General features: G+C 37.9%; 1 protein-coding gene across 1 annotated transcript in view; it reads right to left on the minus strand.

Moving 5' to 3' along the window:
- Positions 1-17517, minus strand: part of TMEM196 (transmembrane protein 196) — a 44490-nt gene that overhangs the window by 3311 nt on the left and 23662 nt on the right. The window contains exons 2-3 of the mRNA XM_006085059.3: positions 4917-4973; positions 1169-1423 (exon numbers count right to left, since the gene is read on the minus strand). Of these exons, the coding sequence (XP_006085121.1) occupies positions 1169-1423; positions 4917-4973 (312 nt within the window). The remainder of the gene's footprint in view (positions 1-1168; positions 1424-4916; positions 4974-17517) is intronic.

The following is a 17517-nucleotide window of genomic DNA, read 5'->3' on the forward strand; positions in this document are numbered from 1 at the left end:
CAGTGGTCCCCGTGGGATTGGGCCTAAACCAGCAGTTGGACATCCCTCTAGGGGTTCCAGATTGGAGAGGGTGCAGGCCGGGCTGAGGGACACATCCCACCCCCGTGCACAAATTTTGTGCACCGGGCCACTAGTATATAATAATAATCTACTTTGAACAACCCATTTCTGTACATGACCAGTCTTACTATTAACTCTTTTTTAAAGAACACATGTAAATCTGTTTAAAACTGCTTTCTTGAAACAATTTAAGAGCATTTATTCAGCTTATCGGGATGTAAACAAAATAGAAACACATAAAACTACAGAAAAAATACCTTTTCTTCAAAATAACATTATATAGAAATACCCAGCACTAATTCTTGCAATTCTTTCCTCTATTCTGTGGTCATGCAGTTTTATTTCCCTGATATCAAGTAATATCTTAAGTGAATTATGTCACAGATACTTGACTTTTCCTTAATAAATTCAGTAATAAATCCAGTAGCAGGAAGTACATTTTAAAATATATGCAAATATAGTAGAAACACAGACAGCTCACTATATCATTTGTCCTTTTCTGTGGTAAATGTAACTTCCTGTTTGAATGGGTTTCATGAAACAATTATGCAAGGGCCACTGTTTAAATTACAGGCAAAGCTACCCAAATATGCATGAAGTGTAGATGAGAATTAAGTGAAGCTTTATGTGAATTGTAATTTCTGCACTGATAGGCAAGGCTTTTTGTTGCCTTATTAAAAGGGCCTTTTATGCTCGAAAACCTAATTTACATAATCAAATGCATCTCCTTACAAGCACAAGGGTGGGCTAGAAAGGCGAATTCATCCGCTTTCTAAAACTGGCGTTATTGAGTTGAGAGTGTATTTAGTGTTTTTCCTCAGTACAACACATAAAAATCCATATTTATTAGGCATTGAATATTTTATGAAATCGTATTTTAGGAGCTGTGTTTTTTTGTATAGAGAGGCTACAAAAGTAGGTTGAAAATAAGTGTATCCAGAATTGCAGAGAAAAAAAGCAATAAATTCCTATCCTTAATCCAATGGGACCAACATTTCACAAAATCTAATTTCTCACTTTCTCATCTCAAGCAACCAGTTGGTTCACCTAGATTTGCCTGCGGTCTTCATCACATAGCAGCCGCGAGAGGAAAAGGTACGAGACTCACTTTCTCAGCCATCTCATGGGAGTGATGCAGGGAATGCTCCCTCTCCGAGAACATCCTCCTCTGTTCATAGCTGGCCAGGCGACAAGTGAGCCATGAAGAGAGGGTGCAGCCCCCGATGCCAATGCATGCAAGGGACATGGAGGCCAGATGCAGGGGGTAGAGGGAAGAGGTCTTCCTCGTCACAGCCCGAAGGAACTGAAAGTTCAGGATGCCCCCGATGAGGCCACAGATGCAGCAGGCGGAAAAGAGGATCATCTGGTGAGAAGAAGGGAGTGTTAACGTTGAGAAAGGACGGTTGAACAACAATAAAGATGTTTTTGGTGCTTCCCACAGGACAGGAGCTGTGCTTTCACCGAGATTCTATGTCATCGGACTGAATGGAGAGGGTATAGATCACAGTGTTCCCAGAATTAAGCGCTGACCATACAGAAGCCAGGGACACATCTTATAAAAACTGTGAAGTAGCAGAACTTGTCTTCTAGGTAGATTCAGACTTAACTAATATCGATTTAATATCTACTATGTGCTACTAGGCTAGGAACTTGAACAGATACCTCAATGAACCCATCCAGAAATCCTCTGAGAGAGGCAGGTAACAATCTTACTCAGGGACTGAGCCCATATTTTCTGACTCCAAATCCAGTTTCACTATGTGAAACCCCCTCACCCCCCAAAATATCTAAATACCTTTTCATTGAACTGCCATTAGTTCCACAGGCTTCAGATCTTTATATGCCTTTAGTTTTGTGATCTGAGGAAACTGAGTTGACTATTTCATTTATAAAAATTTTATTATGTGTGTATTTATTTCCCCAACAGGAGCTTCAGGGACTCTCCGTGACCTGACCCTTCATCTTACAAAACTTGTGTTACTATGTGGCACCACAGTGAGCCTACACAGTAGGTATTCCCACAATACACTTGGACTGGCTGCTTTGGAGAAACTCAGTATGTGGCTTTGCTTTTGACCCTCCTATTGGCTTGATGTGGGTCTCTATTAATAGAACCAAAGTGTTTTTTTTAATTCAAAGTAAATATCACAAGGTCTCTGGTAGAACTAAGTATAATGCCTGCTGTGTAGCAAATGTTTTGTGAATATTTAATAAATTTAATAGAATATTCTAATAGCTTTAATAATTTTATTTTATTTTGCACGAGTATCTAGGGTTTTCACGATAACTTACAGTATGATGCTAATTTAATTATCTAAACTTATTTCCATATTCTCCTGGCATAGTGCCTATTCTTGTCACCTCTCTTATCCATCGATATAGCTTGTACATTCCTACTTCAACAATATGTTCATTTCCTGATAACTTTGCCTTTTTTTCCTTGGACTCTTAGATGGAAGGCCCAAATCCTGTCCTATTTCTCAGAACATTTTCATGACTTTACTGATCTCCTCCTTTGGCATAAATCCTCAGAGCGAACAGCTGTACAACTGACTTGAGCATTTAATTCTACAATATCAGGTGTTTTGGCTGTTGACAGTTGAATCTGGCAAGCACGTATTGAGCACCTAGCATCTGTTAGGTCTTGAGTGAGGTAGCAGTTGGCATTATAAAAAAGAACAGCTCATAGTTATTCCCCTTGAGTACATTGCAGTCTTGGAGAAGATCCAACATTTCCAAATGGAGGTGAATGGGTTGCCCTCAGAGTAGGGAGCAGGGCAATTTAGCCCAACCGGTGGTTTCAGACAAGACTTCCTTGACCATGTGTCATCTAAGCTAAGTGCATGCAGTTCCTAGTAAAGGGTAAGGCCATGGATGCATGAAATAGCACAGTAAAATAGCATGATAGGCAGAAAGAACTACAAGTAGTTCCTTTTATTTCTCTAACTTAATTCAGCATTCCTTATTGTCTGTCTCGTGGTACTTATCAGCAAGGCTAAAAATCTAGTGATGGATGAGTAAAATATTTTATAGCGATTAATTGTAATACTGAGTATCAATTACCAAATAATTGAATCATCCCAAGTGGGAACCTATAGCTTCCAATTCAGGTAGAACCAATCAGTTATATTTCATTTTAAAGTATATTCAGGAAATTCAGTTTCTTGATAATATATTTTCATGTTTAGTCATTCTCAGAAAACATGAAAAGATATTAAATTTTACCTTTTTATGAAGTCATTACTGTTAATTAAGAAAAATGGCAAATTCAATTGTCTATTAGAGGAAAAGATATTTCTTCTGATGTTTTTCTTAGTAATTCTTTAAAGGCACCAAACTTTATTAACAGGCGCAGATAGAGCATTCTCACCTAGGAATTAAAATGTAAAACCTATACCCAAATTTATGCACATTTGCATATAAATTCTTTGGTTTGTATCATCCTGTCCCTCACACCCCTCTTCCTCTGAGATTCAACAGTCTGTTCCATGGATCTATTTTGTTCATCAGTATATTTTGTTCAGAGTAGGGAGCAAGGGAATTTAGTCCAACCAGTGGTTTCAGACAAGACTTTCTTGACATGAATGAGATCATGTGATACTTGTCTTTCTCTGACTGGCTTATTTTACTTAGCATAATACCACTCTTCAGGTCCCACATGTCTAAGCAATGGGGCCTTCAACCTTTTTGTCACAATAGATATTCTCACAGAGAAAGATGTGATTAGAAAAGGAGTTAAACAAAAGAACTGCACTACTGCCTCTTCCCTGCCCTCCTCAGATAACTGGTCCCCGCTTGGAAACTCCTTTTAGCCTCAAAGATCACTTCCTAGGGTCCATGTATAGTATTCATTTTGCCAAATTTTAAAGGTATATTTTCCTATTGTACTCAATAAAATACACCATGCCTTTTCCTTCTTTCCAAACTCTCATAAAATGCTGTGGAAGGCAGCGGGGAAGCCACATTCGAGCACGCAGAAGCTGTCCTCCAGCCAACATCGGAGTTAACTGGGAGCATGTTCCATACCCCGAAGCCCAGGATACACCATAAAGCATCTGAAAACACTTACATTTGCATTCACAGTAATAAAAAAATAAAAGAAACATCTTTGTGAATTAACTGTCACTATAACAACACAGCTGTTTTGCTGCTTTGTAAAATTAACTTGACAGTCAAACAAAGCCAGCAATGCTTAGGCCCAGTTCCATATTTAAACAGTTAAATTTCCCATGAACTCAAGTTATGTCTTTTTCAGTTTATGGAAGGATTCATGCGAATGTTTAGGAGTCTATAAATTGGAAAAGTGGATACTGTCATCCACAGAAGTCATAAAGGCTGCATATTCATGCATTTAAAGAGTATATCAAAGCCTTTCTTTTTCTCTCTTTCTTTCCTTCTTTCTTTCTTTACTCATAATCTGTAATAGTCTTTTTTTTAATCCTTACCCAACGATATTTTTCCATTGATCCCTAGATAGAGTGGAAGAGAGAGGGAAAGACAGAGAGAAATATCGATGTGTGAGAAACACCTCAATTGGTTGCCTCCTGCACAAGCCGCTACCAGGGCCTGGGCCTGGGGAGGAGCCTGCAACTGAACTACGTGTTCCCAACCGGAATCGAACCCGGGACCCTTTGGTCTGCAGGCCAATGCTCAAATCTGGGCAAACTGGCTTGGGTACTAGTAATCGTGATGTTTTTCTTTGAAAATAAAAAAGCCAGGATTTATTTGTCAGTCCTTTTGCTACCCTGTGAATGACTCACATTCAACATATGAAAGTTGACTAGTCACCATTTCCATATCTGAGTTCTGACATTTCAAATACTTCAATGCACAACACAAACAAGGCAGAAACTTACGATAAGTCCAGACTTTTTTTTGGCGCACAGTATTCCACATATGCCACAAAGAAGAAACTGAAAAGGAAAAGAACAACAATCATTTCACATCCAAAGGTAAAAGAACGCCTAGTTTTTAGCTTGTAGTTCACTCATGACATTTGCTCCAGGGAAGCTGGAAAAATTTATGCTCCCATATAAAGCTGAAAAGGAACATCCTCCATTCCAGAATAGGAAGGGATAAAAGTGTAAGCGCTAATGAAAGTTTGTTTTTGTCAGGTTGATATGGGTAATTGTGGGATCTAAGCAAAAGTTGAATCAGTTTTACCACCAGGCAAAATTAGGAAGTAAATGAACTTAGAGTCTGTTCCTCCTATTTCCATTCATTGTCTTCTTGTCCTTTCCCACTTTCTCAGGGAGAGCAGAGGTGTGATACAATCATTCCCACTAAGCCATCAGAAACCAATGGGCTATCCTACAGGTAGGGAATCTAGCACTAATGAAAAGAAAAGGCATCAGACAGGGACATGTTTTTCTACAGAGACATTCTTTATACCTCTCAAACTATGTCAGGTAAAATGGCTACCCCCTCCTCCTGCTAGAAATACTGTCCTTGGAGATACGTCAGAAGAACACAGGGGATGAAGCTACAATAGCCCCCCCATCCACTGGGGACGCATTCCACGACCCCCAGTGGATGCCTGAAACCGCAGGGTTCCAAACCCTATATATACACTTCATTTTGTCCTATTCATATGTACCCATGATAAAGTTTCACTTATAAATCAGACGCAGTAATTTATAACTAATAATAAAAGAGAACAATTATAATAATACTACAGGCTCTGTGCACGAATTCATGCACTGGTGGGGTCCGGCCAGCCTGCCCCAATTGGGGCCAATCAGGCAGGGCTGGCCAGGGGGAGGGGCAGCAGGTGGTTGGCCAGCTGGCCTCACCCCCTGGTCAAACTCCTGGTTGAACTCCCAGTTGAGGGGACAATTTGCATATCAGGCTTTTATTATATAGGATACTGTAAAAATTATGCAAATGAAGTCTCTTTCTCACTCTCAAAATATCTTATTGTACTATACTCACCTTTTCACTTAAAGGAAGCACTTTATAGCTTCTCTTTGGCATATCCGAATTGCCAGCATCACTACTCTGGTGCTTTGGGGCCATTATTAAGTAAAAGAAGGGTTAGTTGAACCCAAACCTTTGATATCACAGTTATGTTATAACAGTTAATGTTATTTCATCACTTTACTCAGAATGAGGTGTAGATTAAATTTATAATCTTTTTACTTTTGGAATTTTCCATTTAATATTTTCATACAACAGTTTTCCACAGGTAACTGAAAGAGCAAAAAGCAAAACCATGGATAAGGGGGGGATATTATATTGATGGCACCTAATTTCTTGTAAGAAAATACATGGCTGACCTATTTGCTTTGCAAAATTAACTGCATCAATTTACCTATCAATGACAGTTGTCAAAAAATGGTAAATTGTTTAAGTTAGAAATAGGGCCATTTAAATTGCACATTTATGTATAATTCTGGTTGAGAGGAAACCATGTAAATAAAATTATCATTCATTAATAAATAGTAAGCTTACTAAGGGCTTTCAGATTAGCAAAGAAAACTTTGAGTTATTTTAAGACAGCTTATTGAATTTGTTCCCCACATAACGTTTACCCACCTTAGATGAAATAATTTTCACTGAAATTTACTTCTACAGAAATACACTCATTAGTGAATAGAAACGAGCTTACATTTTCCCCCTCAAGATAATAAGCTGAATCTCAAATGAGCTTTAATACTTTGATAACCTTTAAAGATTTTTATATGATTTTATCAAAACCAGTAAATTTTTTAAAAAGAAGCATTATGCTAAGCGAAATAAGCCAGTCAGAGAAAGATAAATATCACATGATCTCACTCATTTGTGGAATATAATGAACAACATAAACTGATGAACAAAAACAGATCCAGAGGCAGAGAAGCATCAATCAGATAGTCAAACCTCAAGGGAAGGCAGGAGAGGGTGGGGGGAAAGGGGAGAGATCAACCAAAGGACTTGTATGCATACATATAAGCCTAACCAATGGACACAGACACCAGGGGGGTGAGGGCATGAGTGGGGAGTGTGTGTGTGTGTGGGGGGGGTATTGAGGGGATAAGGACACATATGTAATACCTTAATCAATAAAGGGAAAAAAAGGTGTAGAAAAAATAATAGGAAAACACAGACAAATGTTAAATGTTGACTAATCGATATGGGAGAAATCTATCTCTGGTTCAATAGTGCATTTTCCTTGTGTCTGGATTAAAAGTTTGGTGATTTACTTTGCTACCACCAATTCTTGAATGTTTTTATTCTACTTCAGTCACCGGTTAAAATGACAACTGGACTCTTTTAAAAGTGTTATTTTGTAGTTTAGTTCACAAAATGCTAGTGTGCTGAGCAATTCCTTTTCTTCTTCTTCTTCTTCTTCTTTTTTTTTTTTTTGATACTGTGCTGATGGGATTGTGATTTTCTTACAGGACACCCTGGCTAGACATCTAAGGCCGGCCTCCCTGCCATCGGCTTCCTTCCATTTGGGATCTCATGTCTCCAGGGATTCCAGTATAAATTATCTGTGTAAAATGGGGAAAGTTTATCAAGTTGGAAAGCCTGCCTGATGACAGTGATTTTTGGCTGTGTATTAGCTTTAAAAATTCCTGATACCTTGACCAATTAAAAACCAGAATTTCCAGGTTGGGACTCAGGCATCAGGATTTTTAAATCTCTCCAGTATTTTAAAACCTTCAGTGTGTTCTTAACGTCAGCACTGCATGCAGGGTGCTCGCCAGTGCTTTATCAGCAGAACTGCTCACTTCAGAGCTCACCGCTGAGGCATCGATGTTCCCCTTAATTACTCTCAGCCAGATATGAACCAACGCGAAGCTACGTAAAGTGCTCTTCAAGGGAGAAACATCAAGTGCTTGTTTATGACATAAGGTCAGAGTGTCAGAACTGTTTGGTCTCTAATGGATCTTAAAAATAGAGATCCTTATTTCATTATCTTTTAACTTATTCTACCCAGTGCCCTGCTTTCATCATTGTAAACAGGTTTTCCCCCTAGGCCCCTAATCTTTTCAAAATTTTTAGTTAGTTAGAACTGGAATTGGGCAGGACACACTATTATGTGGAAGAATCTGACTAAATTTGTATTGGGAATTGAGAAAGTAGGCATAAGAAGTCACATATACAAATAATCATCATTGTAAAAAGTATTGGAAAGTAATAGATTGACATCAAACAAGATCAATGACAAGGAAATAACAATTGAATTAAAATATGGGCAAAAGGTCTGAACAGACCTGACTAAAGAAGATCTGCCAATGTCAAATAAAAGTAGGAAAAAATATTCAACATCACTTGTCATGAAAAATTATGGATTTAAACAACAATGAAGTGGCACCACACACCTATTAAATGGCTAGAATACAATAAAACAACAACAAACAAACTGGTGATATCAACTGCTGGTGGTGTAGAGCGACAGGAATTTTCATTTCTTGCTTGTAGGAGTGGAAAATGGCACAGTTACTTTGGAAGTGAGAGTGGCAGTTTCTTACAAAGCCAAACACAGACTTTCCATATGACCCAACAATTGTGCTTTTCGGTATTTATCCAAAAGATATAGCTGCATGTCTGCAAAATGATCTGTATCGGATTATTTATTTTAGCGTTGTTAGCAACCATGCAAAGGGAGCAATCCCAAATGTCAATCAATAGACAATGGATTAAATTCAATGGATTTCTTTGTATCTATTAAAAAATGTGAGAAAACTCTCTATACACTGATCTGTAAAGTTCTCCAACTATCTGGTTAAGTGATAAAAATAAGCTGTAGAACTGCATGTGTAGCAAGTGGGCTTTTTGTGTGAAAATGCAAATATAATTTACATACATATTTGCTCTTACATGTATAAAGTAATTCTGGAAAAATATAAGAAACAATGAGCTGTGATTACCTTGTTTGGAGAAGTGCTAGAAGCTGAATGAAGGTGGCTAAATTTTCACCGAATACTTTCGGTAACTTATGTTTGAGCCATGTATAAGTGTTACTATTCAAAAAGTTCAATGAGTAGCCTTCTGTTTGTTCAAGACAAAACTATTTTTGAGGTATTAGGAAACAATTGCCCGTCACGACTCATTCTTACTAGTGAATGACTCCCAGCCTTGTGTATAGGCAGGCAAGATAATGGCCTTAGGGCTGAGATTGAAGAAACACCAGCAGAACTCCTTGACTCCAAAGTACAGGCTGCCGTCGTCCTGGACACATTCTGAAAACGTATAGATTCGTGAATGACTCAAGGTTCCATACTCCTTGTGGGTATTTACAAAGAAAAAAACGAATGAAAATTCCCTACTCTACATGTTTTTATTTATTTTTTAAAATATATTTTATGGATTTTAGAGAGGAAGGGAGAGGGAAAGGGAGATAGAAACATCAACAATGAGAGATAATAATTGTTCTGCTGCCACCTGCACATCTCACTCGGGGATCGAGCCCAAACCCGGGCATGTGCCCTGACTGGGAAGTGAACCGTGTCCTCCTGGTTCATAGGTCAATGCTCAACCACTGAGCAGCACTGGCTGGGTATCTGTTTTTAGAATGTGTCTTTGGAAAGGAGGTTGGCCGGCCATATTTTGGCTGTCTAGGAGCTCTGCTTAGTTTTCTTCAGTCCCAACATGTAAGGCCATCACCTTGTCTGCTTTTACACAGGTTGGTTTTGCATGTTTAATGGAATTGAATTTGGAACCTGCTAGGGGCAGAGCTTTCAGGCACAAATCCAAAAGTGCCATAGAGTAGCTTACAGGAATTGAGGTCATCCTTCTGAAATAAACAGAGCTTATCATGGTGAATTGAGATTGAAAGCTGAATGTGGTTTATTCTGAGTTAAATATGACAAATCATAAACCACTACATATTAAAGTAGATGTGGCTTCATCTTCCATGACCAACATACTTCATCTTTATTCAGAAGAGATTTTGTAGTTCTACATGTTCATGATAGTAGCAGAAATAAAGCTTTTCTTGTCCAAAGCATTTTAAGTCCCTCAACTCTCTGGAAAAAAACAAATGGATTGAAAAAGGAAATTTTACTCCATGAGGGGCAAATCAATGAAGAAAATAAATTTTGGAGCAAAGAAACACTTTTGAACCTCACATTACACAGAAATACAATTGAATGTATTACTTCATTTGCCATAATTGGTACTGTTATGGTGAGAGAACTTCTATTTTTATATCTAACTTTGCCACAGCTACTCAGACAAAGCTGTGCTGTTGAAATAAAGTTTCTAGATGACATAATGGAATTTGAAACTGAATGAATGAGTTAGTAGATGGATGGATGAATGTGTTTACAATATACGTGGGGAGGGAAAGAAATTAATCAAATTTAGCCAATTTCAAGATACATAACTGGCTGTAATTAGTCTTTTCACTGAATAAAATCCAATTAACTTCTTTTTTGTTTTTCTGAAGTACTCATGGTTGATCAGATTAAGCTAATTCTCTTCTCAATGGTAGCATTTTAAAATAATTTGAATGGTATTGACCTTTTAAATGTCACAATCATAGCTTTACGGGTTTCAAAATTTCCTTCTCAAACCTCAGATGCTCTTTATATGTCAGCATTAGACCTTTTGACACAAAAATCACTGAGAAAGATCTTACCTTGGCACTGAGTGATCATTGCCACATTCTTTTTGAAGGTGAGAAGTCACTTCCCAAACTAGAAAAGGTTATGATCTTTTTAAAAAAAATTTAAAAATTTTTACTGAGGTATAATTGATATACAACATTATGTTAGCTTGTGTTCTTAATTATGTGAAACAAGATGACTTGGGAAAGTAACCTATGGGTATATTTCCCAGCTGTCCATTCATTTTCTCTGAGAACACCAGGATTGGCTTCAGAATAGACACAAAATAGCCTTTTCCACTTCCTGAAACTAGAAACTGGGCAGTGTCTCAGCAGCACTCTCCTCTGAATGCTACTGCCTCGCACTGGCTGTTCTGCAGCAACTGTGCTTAGTGACTATAGTTCCATCTCCCCTATAATCACCCTTTAACCTTGATGCACGCATTACATCCCAATCCCACTCAGAAATTTGATCCTGGAAGAAATCCAGGTACTTTTTATTCAGTCAAGATCAAATAATGTAAAACCGATCACTAAAAGCTTTAGGGAGTTAAAATGTCAGAATACAAATTTTTAAAAATTGCTTTGTTACTTTGTGGGTGTGTTTTTTTTTATTTTGTTTAAGCCATTAGGTACTATACTTGGCAAATCAAACCTGTCTGAAAGCCTAGGACTGACTGACTTTTCTAGTTTGGCTTAATGAGCTGGCCCCACCATAAGCTGCCTGGAGGTGGGACCCACCACGGAGCAGCAATGGACATCTGATATCAGAACTGAACACCAGGCGTAGCTGATGAACCCGGTGTTTTCTCTTTCCTGGAGGGTTTAAACTCTCCTAGAGAATCTCCATCCCCAGGGACTAAGCCAGTTAACAGAAGCATCCTAGCAGAAGTAAGAGTGTTTTGGTCATACATATTTCCATCAACCACAGGAGAGGAAGTTGATGTTAATGTTTCTGGATCCTATTGTAGACATGTTATGCCTTTGCCTGGCCAGTTTTACGTGTTTTATCTCTGACAGGTTCATTTTCCCATCATAGCACTGAGGGTATATTTGGGCTTTAAAGATCCTTTAAGCTTTTTTTTTTCCCTCTGGTTCCCATGAGGGTGAATCATTTTTGGTGACCAGACACCAAGATTTATAAGTGAAGGTGGGGCTACCAGTATTCCATATGGAGCCTCCAAGGAATGAGAGAATTGCTTTTCTAAAGGGTGTTAACAAATGGGAAGTTTTCTTTCCCAAATGTTTCTTAGTCATCTCTTTCTCTATCTGCCTCCCTCTATCTTGTAAGAAAGTCAGGACCAGTTGATTAGAGTCTTGCAAAATAAACACAGAAAATCTTTAATTGCATGGTGTGATTCAGCATTATAATTTATATTCGTTAGCTAGGCTTCCTCTGTTCCCAACAATTCTTATAATAAATATTTTGGATCAGGTAGAACATTATAGTTTTCTTTTTGAATATATTTATGCCAAAGCCTGTCAGTAAACATAAAGGGACTGTGAAAACCAAGAGGTTGGAAAGAGTCAACCAGAATAAGGTGTTTCCAAACACCAGGGGTAACCAAAGAGTTGCAGAGCATTATTTATAGCTCACCTGAAATTTCCTAAGGGGAAAGTGTCCCTTCTCTCCACAAAGCTATTTACTAGTAGTTAAGTTCAAACTGGTTTTAAACAAGGGCAAACATGCATTGCATCTTTCCCGTACCTGGTTCAGGTAGATTGCCTAAAAACTTGACAAGGCAAATAGAGAGACTTGTAAGTCAAATCTCAAAAAAGGTCATTGGAAAACTTATAAAAATTGAAACTGATCATAAATTTCTCATTGCCTTAATAATCTGAAACTATCTTACAAGAACATGAATCAGGCTGTTAAACCAAGCATATTCCGGGAAATGAATCTGGAGAGAGGTTTTTGAGGCCTAAGTTTTGGAAGCAATCATTGTCATTGAAGTGCCATAGTGGTGTGGAAGGTTTATAAACGTAACCTGGTAAAGGGTCCAGGGGGGATGCCGAGTTTCTGAATTGTTCAAAATACCTCTGAATGGTGGTTTCTGAGCCTCATTGATTTGTGTTATTCACACGATGGCTTTCGGCTTTCTCTGGATAAAGAGGACCATCATAAACAATTGGAACCCACCTTCCAGGCTTCTCCTGATTCGTTACTCAGCAACTTTGTTATGCCAGTGTAGCTGTATAGTCACGTATATGATTTGGTAGTATTATGAGATGATACTACAGTGTATAAAAAATAACGTCTACACACAAAAGAGCCAGACAATCTGTTCTGGCACTTAAAGGAGCAAAAAGATTTAATCTGACAGGTTTCCTATTTCCTGGAGTTAAGGTGTGCTTTTACTGAAAACCGCACAAAGATTTCAGGAAGAAATAATAACGTGGCAAAATAAAAAAAAAAAGGAGTTTTGGAGCATAAACATACACTTCGGATATAGTCCTTGAAGAAAGTATGAAATGCTGCACTCTCCAGCACAAAGAATATTTGCCTTCCTGGAAGAACATGCACAGGAGGTCTTAGCAGATGGGCCTCTCCCTTCACCATCCAGTCCCTTTTTTGATTCTTATTTACTGTAAAAATGTGACTCTCTGCAATTTATCTCTGATGAAACAGAAGACATTTTCATTTTAGGCTCCTCGGTGTCCGGGGCTATTTTTCCAAACGGAAACACCTTCTTAAGTATTCTGTTGAGATCAATTCTCAAATTTCCGTAGTTTACTTTTGCAATAGTTTGTAACACTTATTATTTGGGTTATCCCTCTCAGTATTTCTGGGAAGGCTGGAAAAAAACACCCTCTTTAACATTTCCATTTTGCGGATATAGGAATGTGCCAAAAATCACACAGCACGTCAGTGGCATAAGTTCAATGAGAGCTGAAGATTGGGGTTCCCAAATTATTGCTTGTTTTGTGCTAACACCCTGTTTCACAACAGCTCTCCGTATATTAGAAACATCTCACCAAAAATATTCTTTTGATAGAGAAGACATAAAATGTTCCCAAGGAAACGCTTCAAGAGAAACCTTTCTGGAGAGAAGAACAGCTATCCTAGTGTGCCTGTCACCTGAGTTTTAACCTTCCCTTTGAAATTCTGTTCTGTCTTTCCTCACAGTCACTCTCCTCCTATATTCAGCCTCAGGTTATGGGCTGTATCTCCAGTTCCATTGTGGATAAAGCCTAACATTAAATAAATCCTTTTCTGTTTATCTCCTCAAGACAACTAAGATAAGCTGACATTGTTAAAAAAAAAAAAAAAAGGCTTGGTAGGGGTATGACAGCAAAATTAACAAAGAACGTGTCAGATGCAGGGCGATGGTCCACTCCCTGTTGCACAACTCACCCAAGATGCAGGCTGTGTTCTTACCACGTCCTGTCTGAAGGACCCAGTACTGATGATTTCAAGAGGATATCAAACCTGAGGAGACGAAGGGCCACAGGCCGCCTCCAGGATCACCTGCTTCCAACTGAAATCATCCTTTGGAGTATTCCATGAGTTGATTTAATGAAAATGGTGACCTCTTTGCTTTTCCCTCTGATCTCTATCCAGATTTTAAAAAATTGAGTACCTCAAGGTTCTTTATTTTTATTGATTTTAAAGTGCTGAGAACATAAAAATCCCTGTCCATTTGATCACATGATTGGTCAAAGATAAGCTATGCAGAACAGGTTACCTTGTGTGCTGTAGCGTGTACCAATTCATAGGATGAAGGTAATAGTACCAAAAGTTGGGTTCTTTGGACTACCTGGGACATGGGGGTAGTCTAGAATGCTAACTATTGTTCTTGGATTTATATTCTAGAACTAAGAATAATGCATATGAGTTACACGGAGGGAAATTTTCACTCATTACCGGGAATATTTTTCTGATGAATAGACCTGTCCACAAAGTAGCTTGGGGGGCCTCATAAAATTAATGAGGTCCCTTTGGAGGTGTTCAGGGAGTGACCGAATGACCACCTCTTGGGGTACAGAGGGCAGGTTGGTATAATTCTGACAAGGGGCTGAAGTAGGATCCTGTGAACTATACTGACATTCCGGTTGAGGGTAATATACCGCATGGCTAGATGATCAATTTTCAAAGAATTGGAGTTTAGTGACAAACATGTGACTCTATGCAATCCATCTCTGATGAAACAGAAGACATTTTCATTTTAGGCTCCTCAGTGTCCTGGGCTATTTATTTTTCTGACCATAAATTAGTCAAGACAATATATAAATGTATGGAAGTACTGCTTAATTGAGGCTGCTGAAAATAGAATGTCAGATAACAGTTTACTATCACTGCAAAAATAGCCTTGCTATTTTTACCTTTCTTTTTACTTAAGGTTAATAATAGATGGCACTTTATGGTTCCTAGTGTATAAAATTATAGTTGGCATCCATATATGGGTTTTATTTTGCAGGCAACTTTCCAAAGAATTAATTAATTCATATTCTTTAGAACACAGTGTGAGTTAGGGGAACTAAAAGGGGATTTACTAGTAATTGCCTTGCCCAGAACCTCAGTAGAAAGTAACTACTGCCAGATTTGATTGAGAATGTAGAGAGTTTTTTTTTTGTTCCTGTCTTCTCTCCTTAGTTCTTCTCTCTTTGGAATTAGAGAAATCATATAATATCCCTCTCACGGTTGGCAAAGTTTGCTGCTGCGTTTATTTTACCTTCTTAGCTTCTACCTCTTTAGGGTTGGGTTGGATTATATTAACAATTATTGTATTAACAATAAATATTTAGATTTAGGGAATGTAAATGTATGTAATAGGCATGGTAATAAGAATGGGCTAGCCTGGTGGGTGTGGCTCAGTGGTTGAATATCAACCTACCAGTCAGGAAATCACAGTTCAATTCCCAGTCAGGGCACATGCCTGAGTTGTGGGCTTGATCCCCAGTAGGGGGAGTGCAGGAGGCAGCTGATGAATGATTCTCATCATCAATGTTTCTCTCTCTCTCCCTAGCCCTTCTCTCTGAAGTTAATAAAACTATATTTAAAAAAAAAGAATGGCCTAACATTTACTGAGCACTTGCTAGAGACCAGGCCCTGGGCTAAACATTGTACGTACATCATCTAATTTAATCCTCATATTCTACTTAGAAAACGGATCCTGAGACTAATCATTTCACATTATGCAGCTGATAAGCGGCAGACCAAGTATCCAAGCATTGGCCTTTCTAACTCTAGAGATGGAACTAAATTAGGATTTTCCAATCATTGTTTCACCTCCAAGTCTCTCAGCATTCATTGCAGTCACGTTGCTTTTTCCTTTCTGCACTAGAGGAAGCTCCTGAGACAAAGATCAAAATAAGCCTTAGATTTCTCTTTTGACAGGAGGATATTTTGGCAGCGTGGTAACAAAAACCAAAGACAGCTTTCCATTTAATGAAGATCACAGCTTGGGCGGATATGACGCAATGGGAAGAAATGGAATAAGGGTGGGTCCACCATGTAATCACTAAATTGTGACAAGGGAACTTTCCCCCCAAAGGCTATGGATTCCAGTCTCTAAAGAAGCATTTTCCTACCACTTGGTGGCAGTAATTACCAATTAATACACAGGATTGTTTTTCAATTTACCACTAAAATACCGGTCTTTATCTCCTCCAGCTGGGAGAGATTTTTAAAAAGATTTCTCCCTTCAATTAATCAACCTTTTAATGAACTGCATTTACTTCTATGAGTTCCTCTCCCATGCATATTTATAACGCCCTCCTGCCTCTCCTAAGTTAAAGTCCTCTGCTTTCTCTCTAGAATAACGACCATACATAATTACAATAGAAAAGTTTCTGCCATTCAACCTTATAGCTTTAGAGGTGTTGATTGTGTGGCTGACAAAAACATGGTGATGAGAGATCTTGGGGAAAAGGGATAGGTGAGCTTATCAAGGCATAAACGGAAGAGAATTTATACTCATTGAGCACTTACTTATAAGTATTGGTTTATAATAACCAAGGAACTTCAAGAATGTTGTCTCAATCGATAAAACCAGTTCATTTTACAGAAGAGGAACTAAGGTTCAGAGAAAGGTAAATGATCTTGTCCAATATATACTTGGATGGTGTTCATAAACGGCAGAATCAGAATTTAAATTCAGATCCGTCTGACTCTACAGCGTGTGCACTCTCTGCTGTCTCATGCTGACTCTCTAATAATGGTATTATCATGTCAAAGGAAAGAAGCAGTTAAGAAAGACATCTAATTTTCAAGCTCAAAAGGGAATATCAACATTCTAAGGATGCTCAACTCTCTAATGCAGAGACATGAAGAAATGAGTTTATCTTGATAAAGAATACATTTTGTTTAGCTTTGAGTAAGGTAGGAAGTTGGAGAGGTCTACTAAAATGAGAAAAGGCAAATATTTTTTTAGGAGGTATAGATTGTATGGAAGTATCCTGAAGAAGAAGACTGGGCTAACTAACTAAAATTTAGTCTTTAAAATCATGTTTTCTTAGAATGTGTTAGGCTATGATAAAATGCTTATAACACTTATGTTATAAGCACATTTTAATACCTATAACACTTATGAACACATTTTAATTTTAACATAACAGAATACAAAATATTATGTACTTTTTTATATTGCAAAAATTATTATTTTGATACTAACAAAGCTAAGGCAATATATCACAACATAAACAGTGATTATCTCTGAGTAGTGGAGTGATTGCTGACTTTAATGTTATTTTTGCTCTTTTCTATTTTCCCAATTCTCTATAATGAACTATATAAAATAACAATATTTCATTTACTATTTCGAGAATTTTTTTCTGGTTATATTATATAAACCAATGATTATGGCTTTAGCCTTTAGAGGAATTAATGAACATGAACAAGATGGAAAATAAGCCAGCAGAGACAACCCTTCTTAAAAACACAGAAGGACATAAAGTGTAATATGGAAAGAACTAATCAAATA

The sequence above is a fragment of the Myotis lucifugus genome, unplaced genomic scaffold (assembly GCF_000147115.1).
Source record: "Myotis lucifugus unplaced genomic scaffold, Myoluc2.0 scaffold_15, whole genome shotgun sequence".
Taxonomy (NCBI): Eukaryota; Metazoa; Chordata; class Mammalia; order Chiroptera; family Vespertilionidae; genus Myotis; species Myotis lucifugus.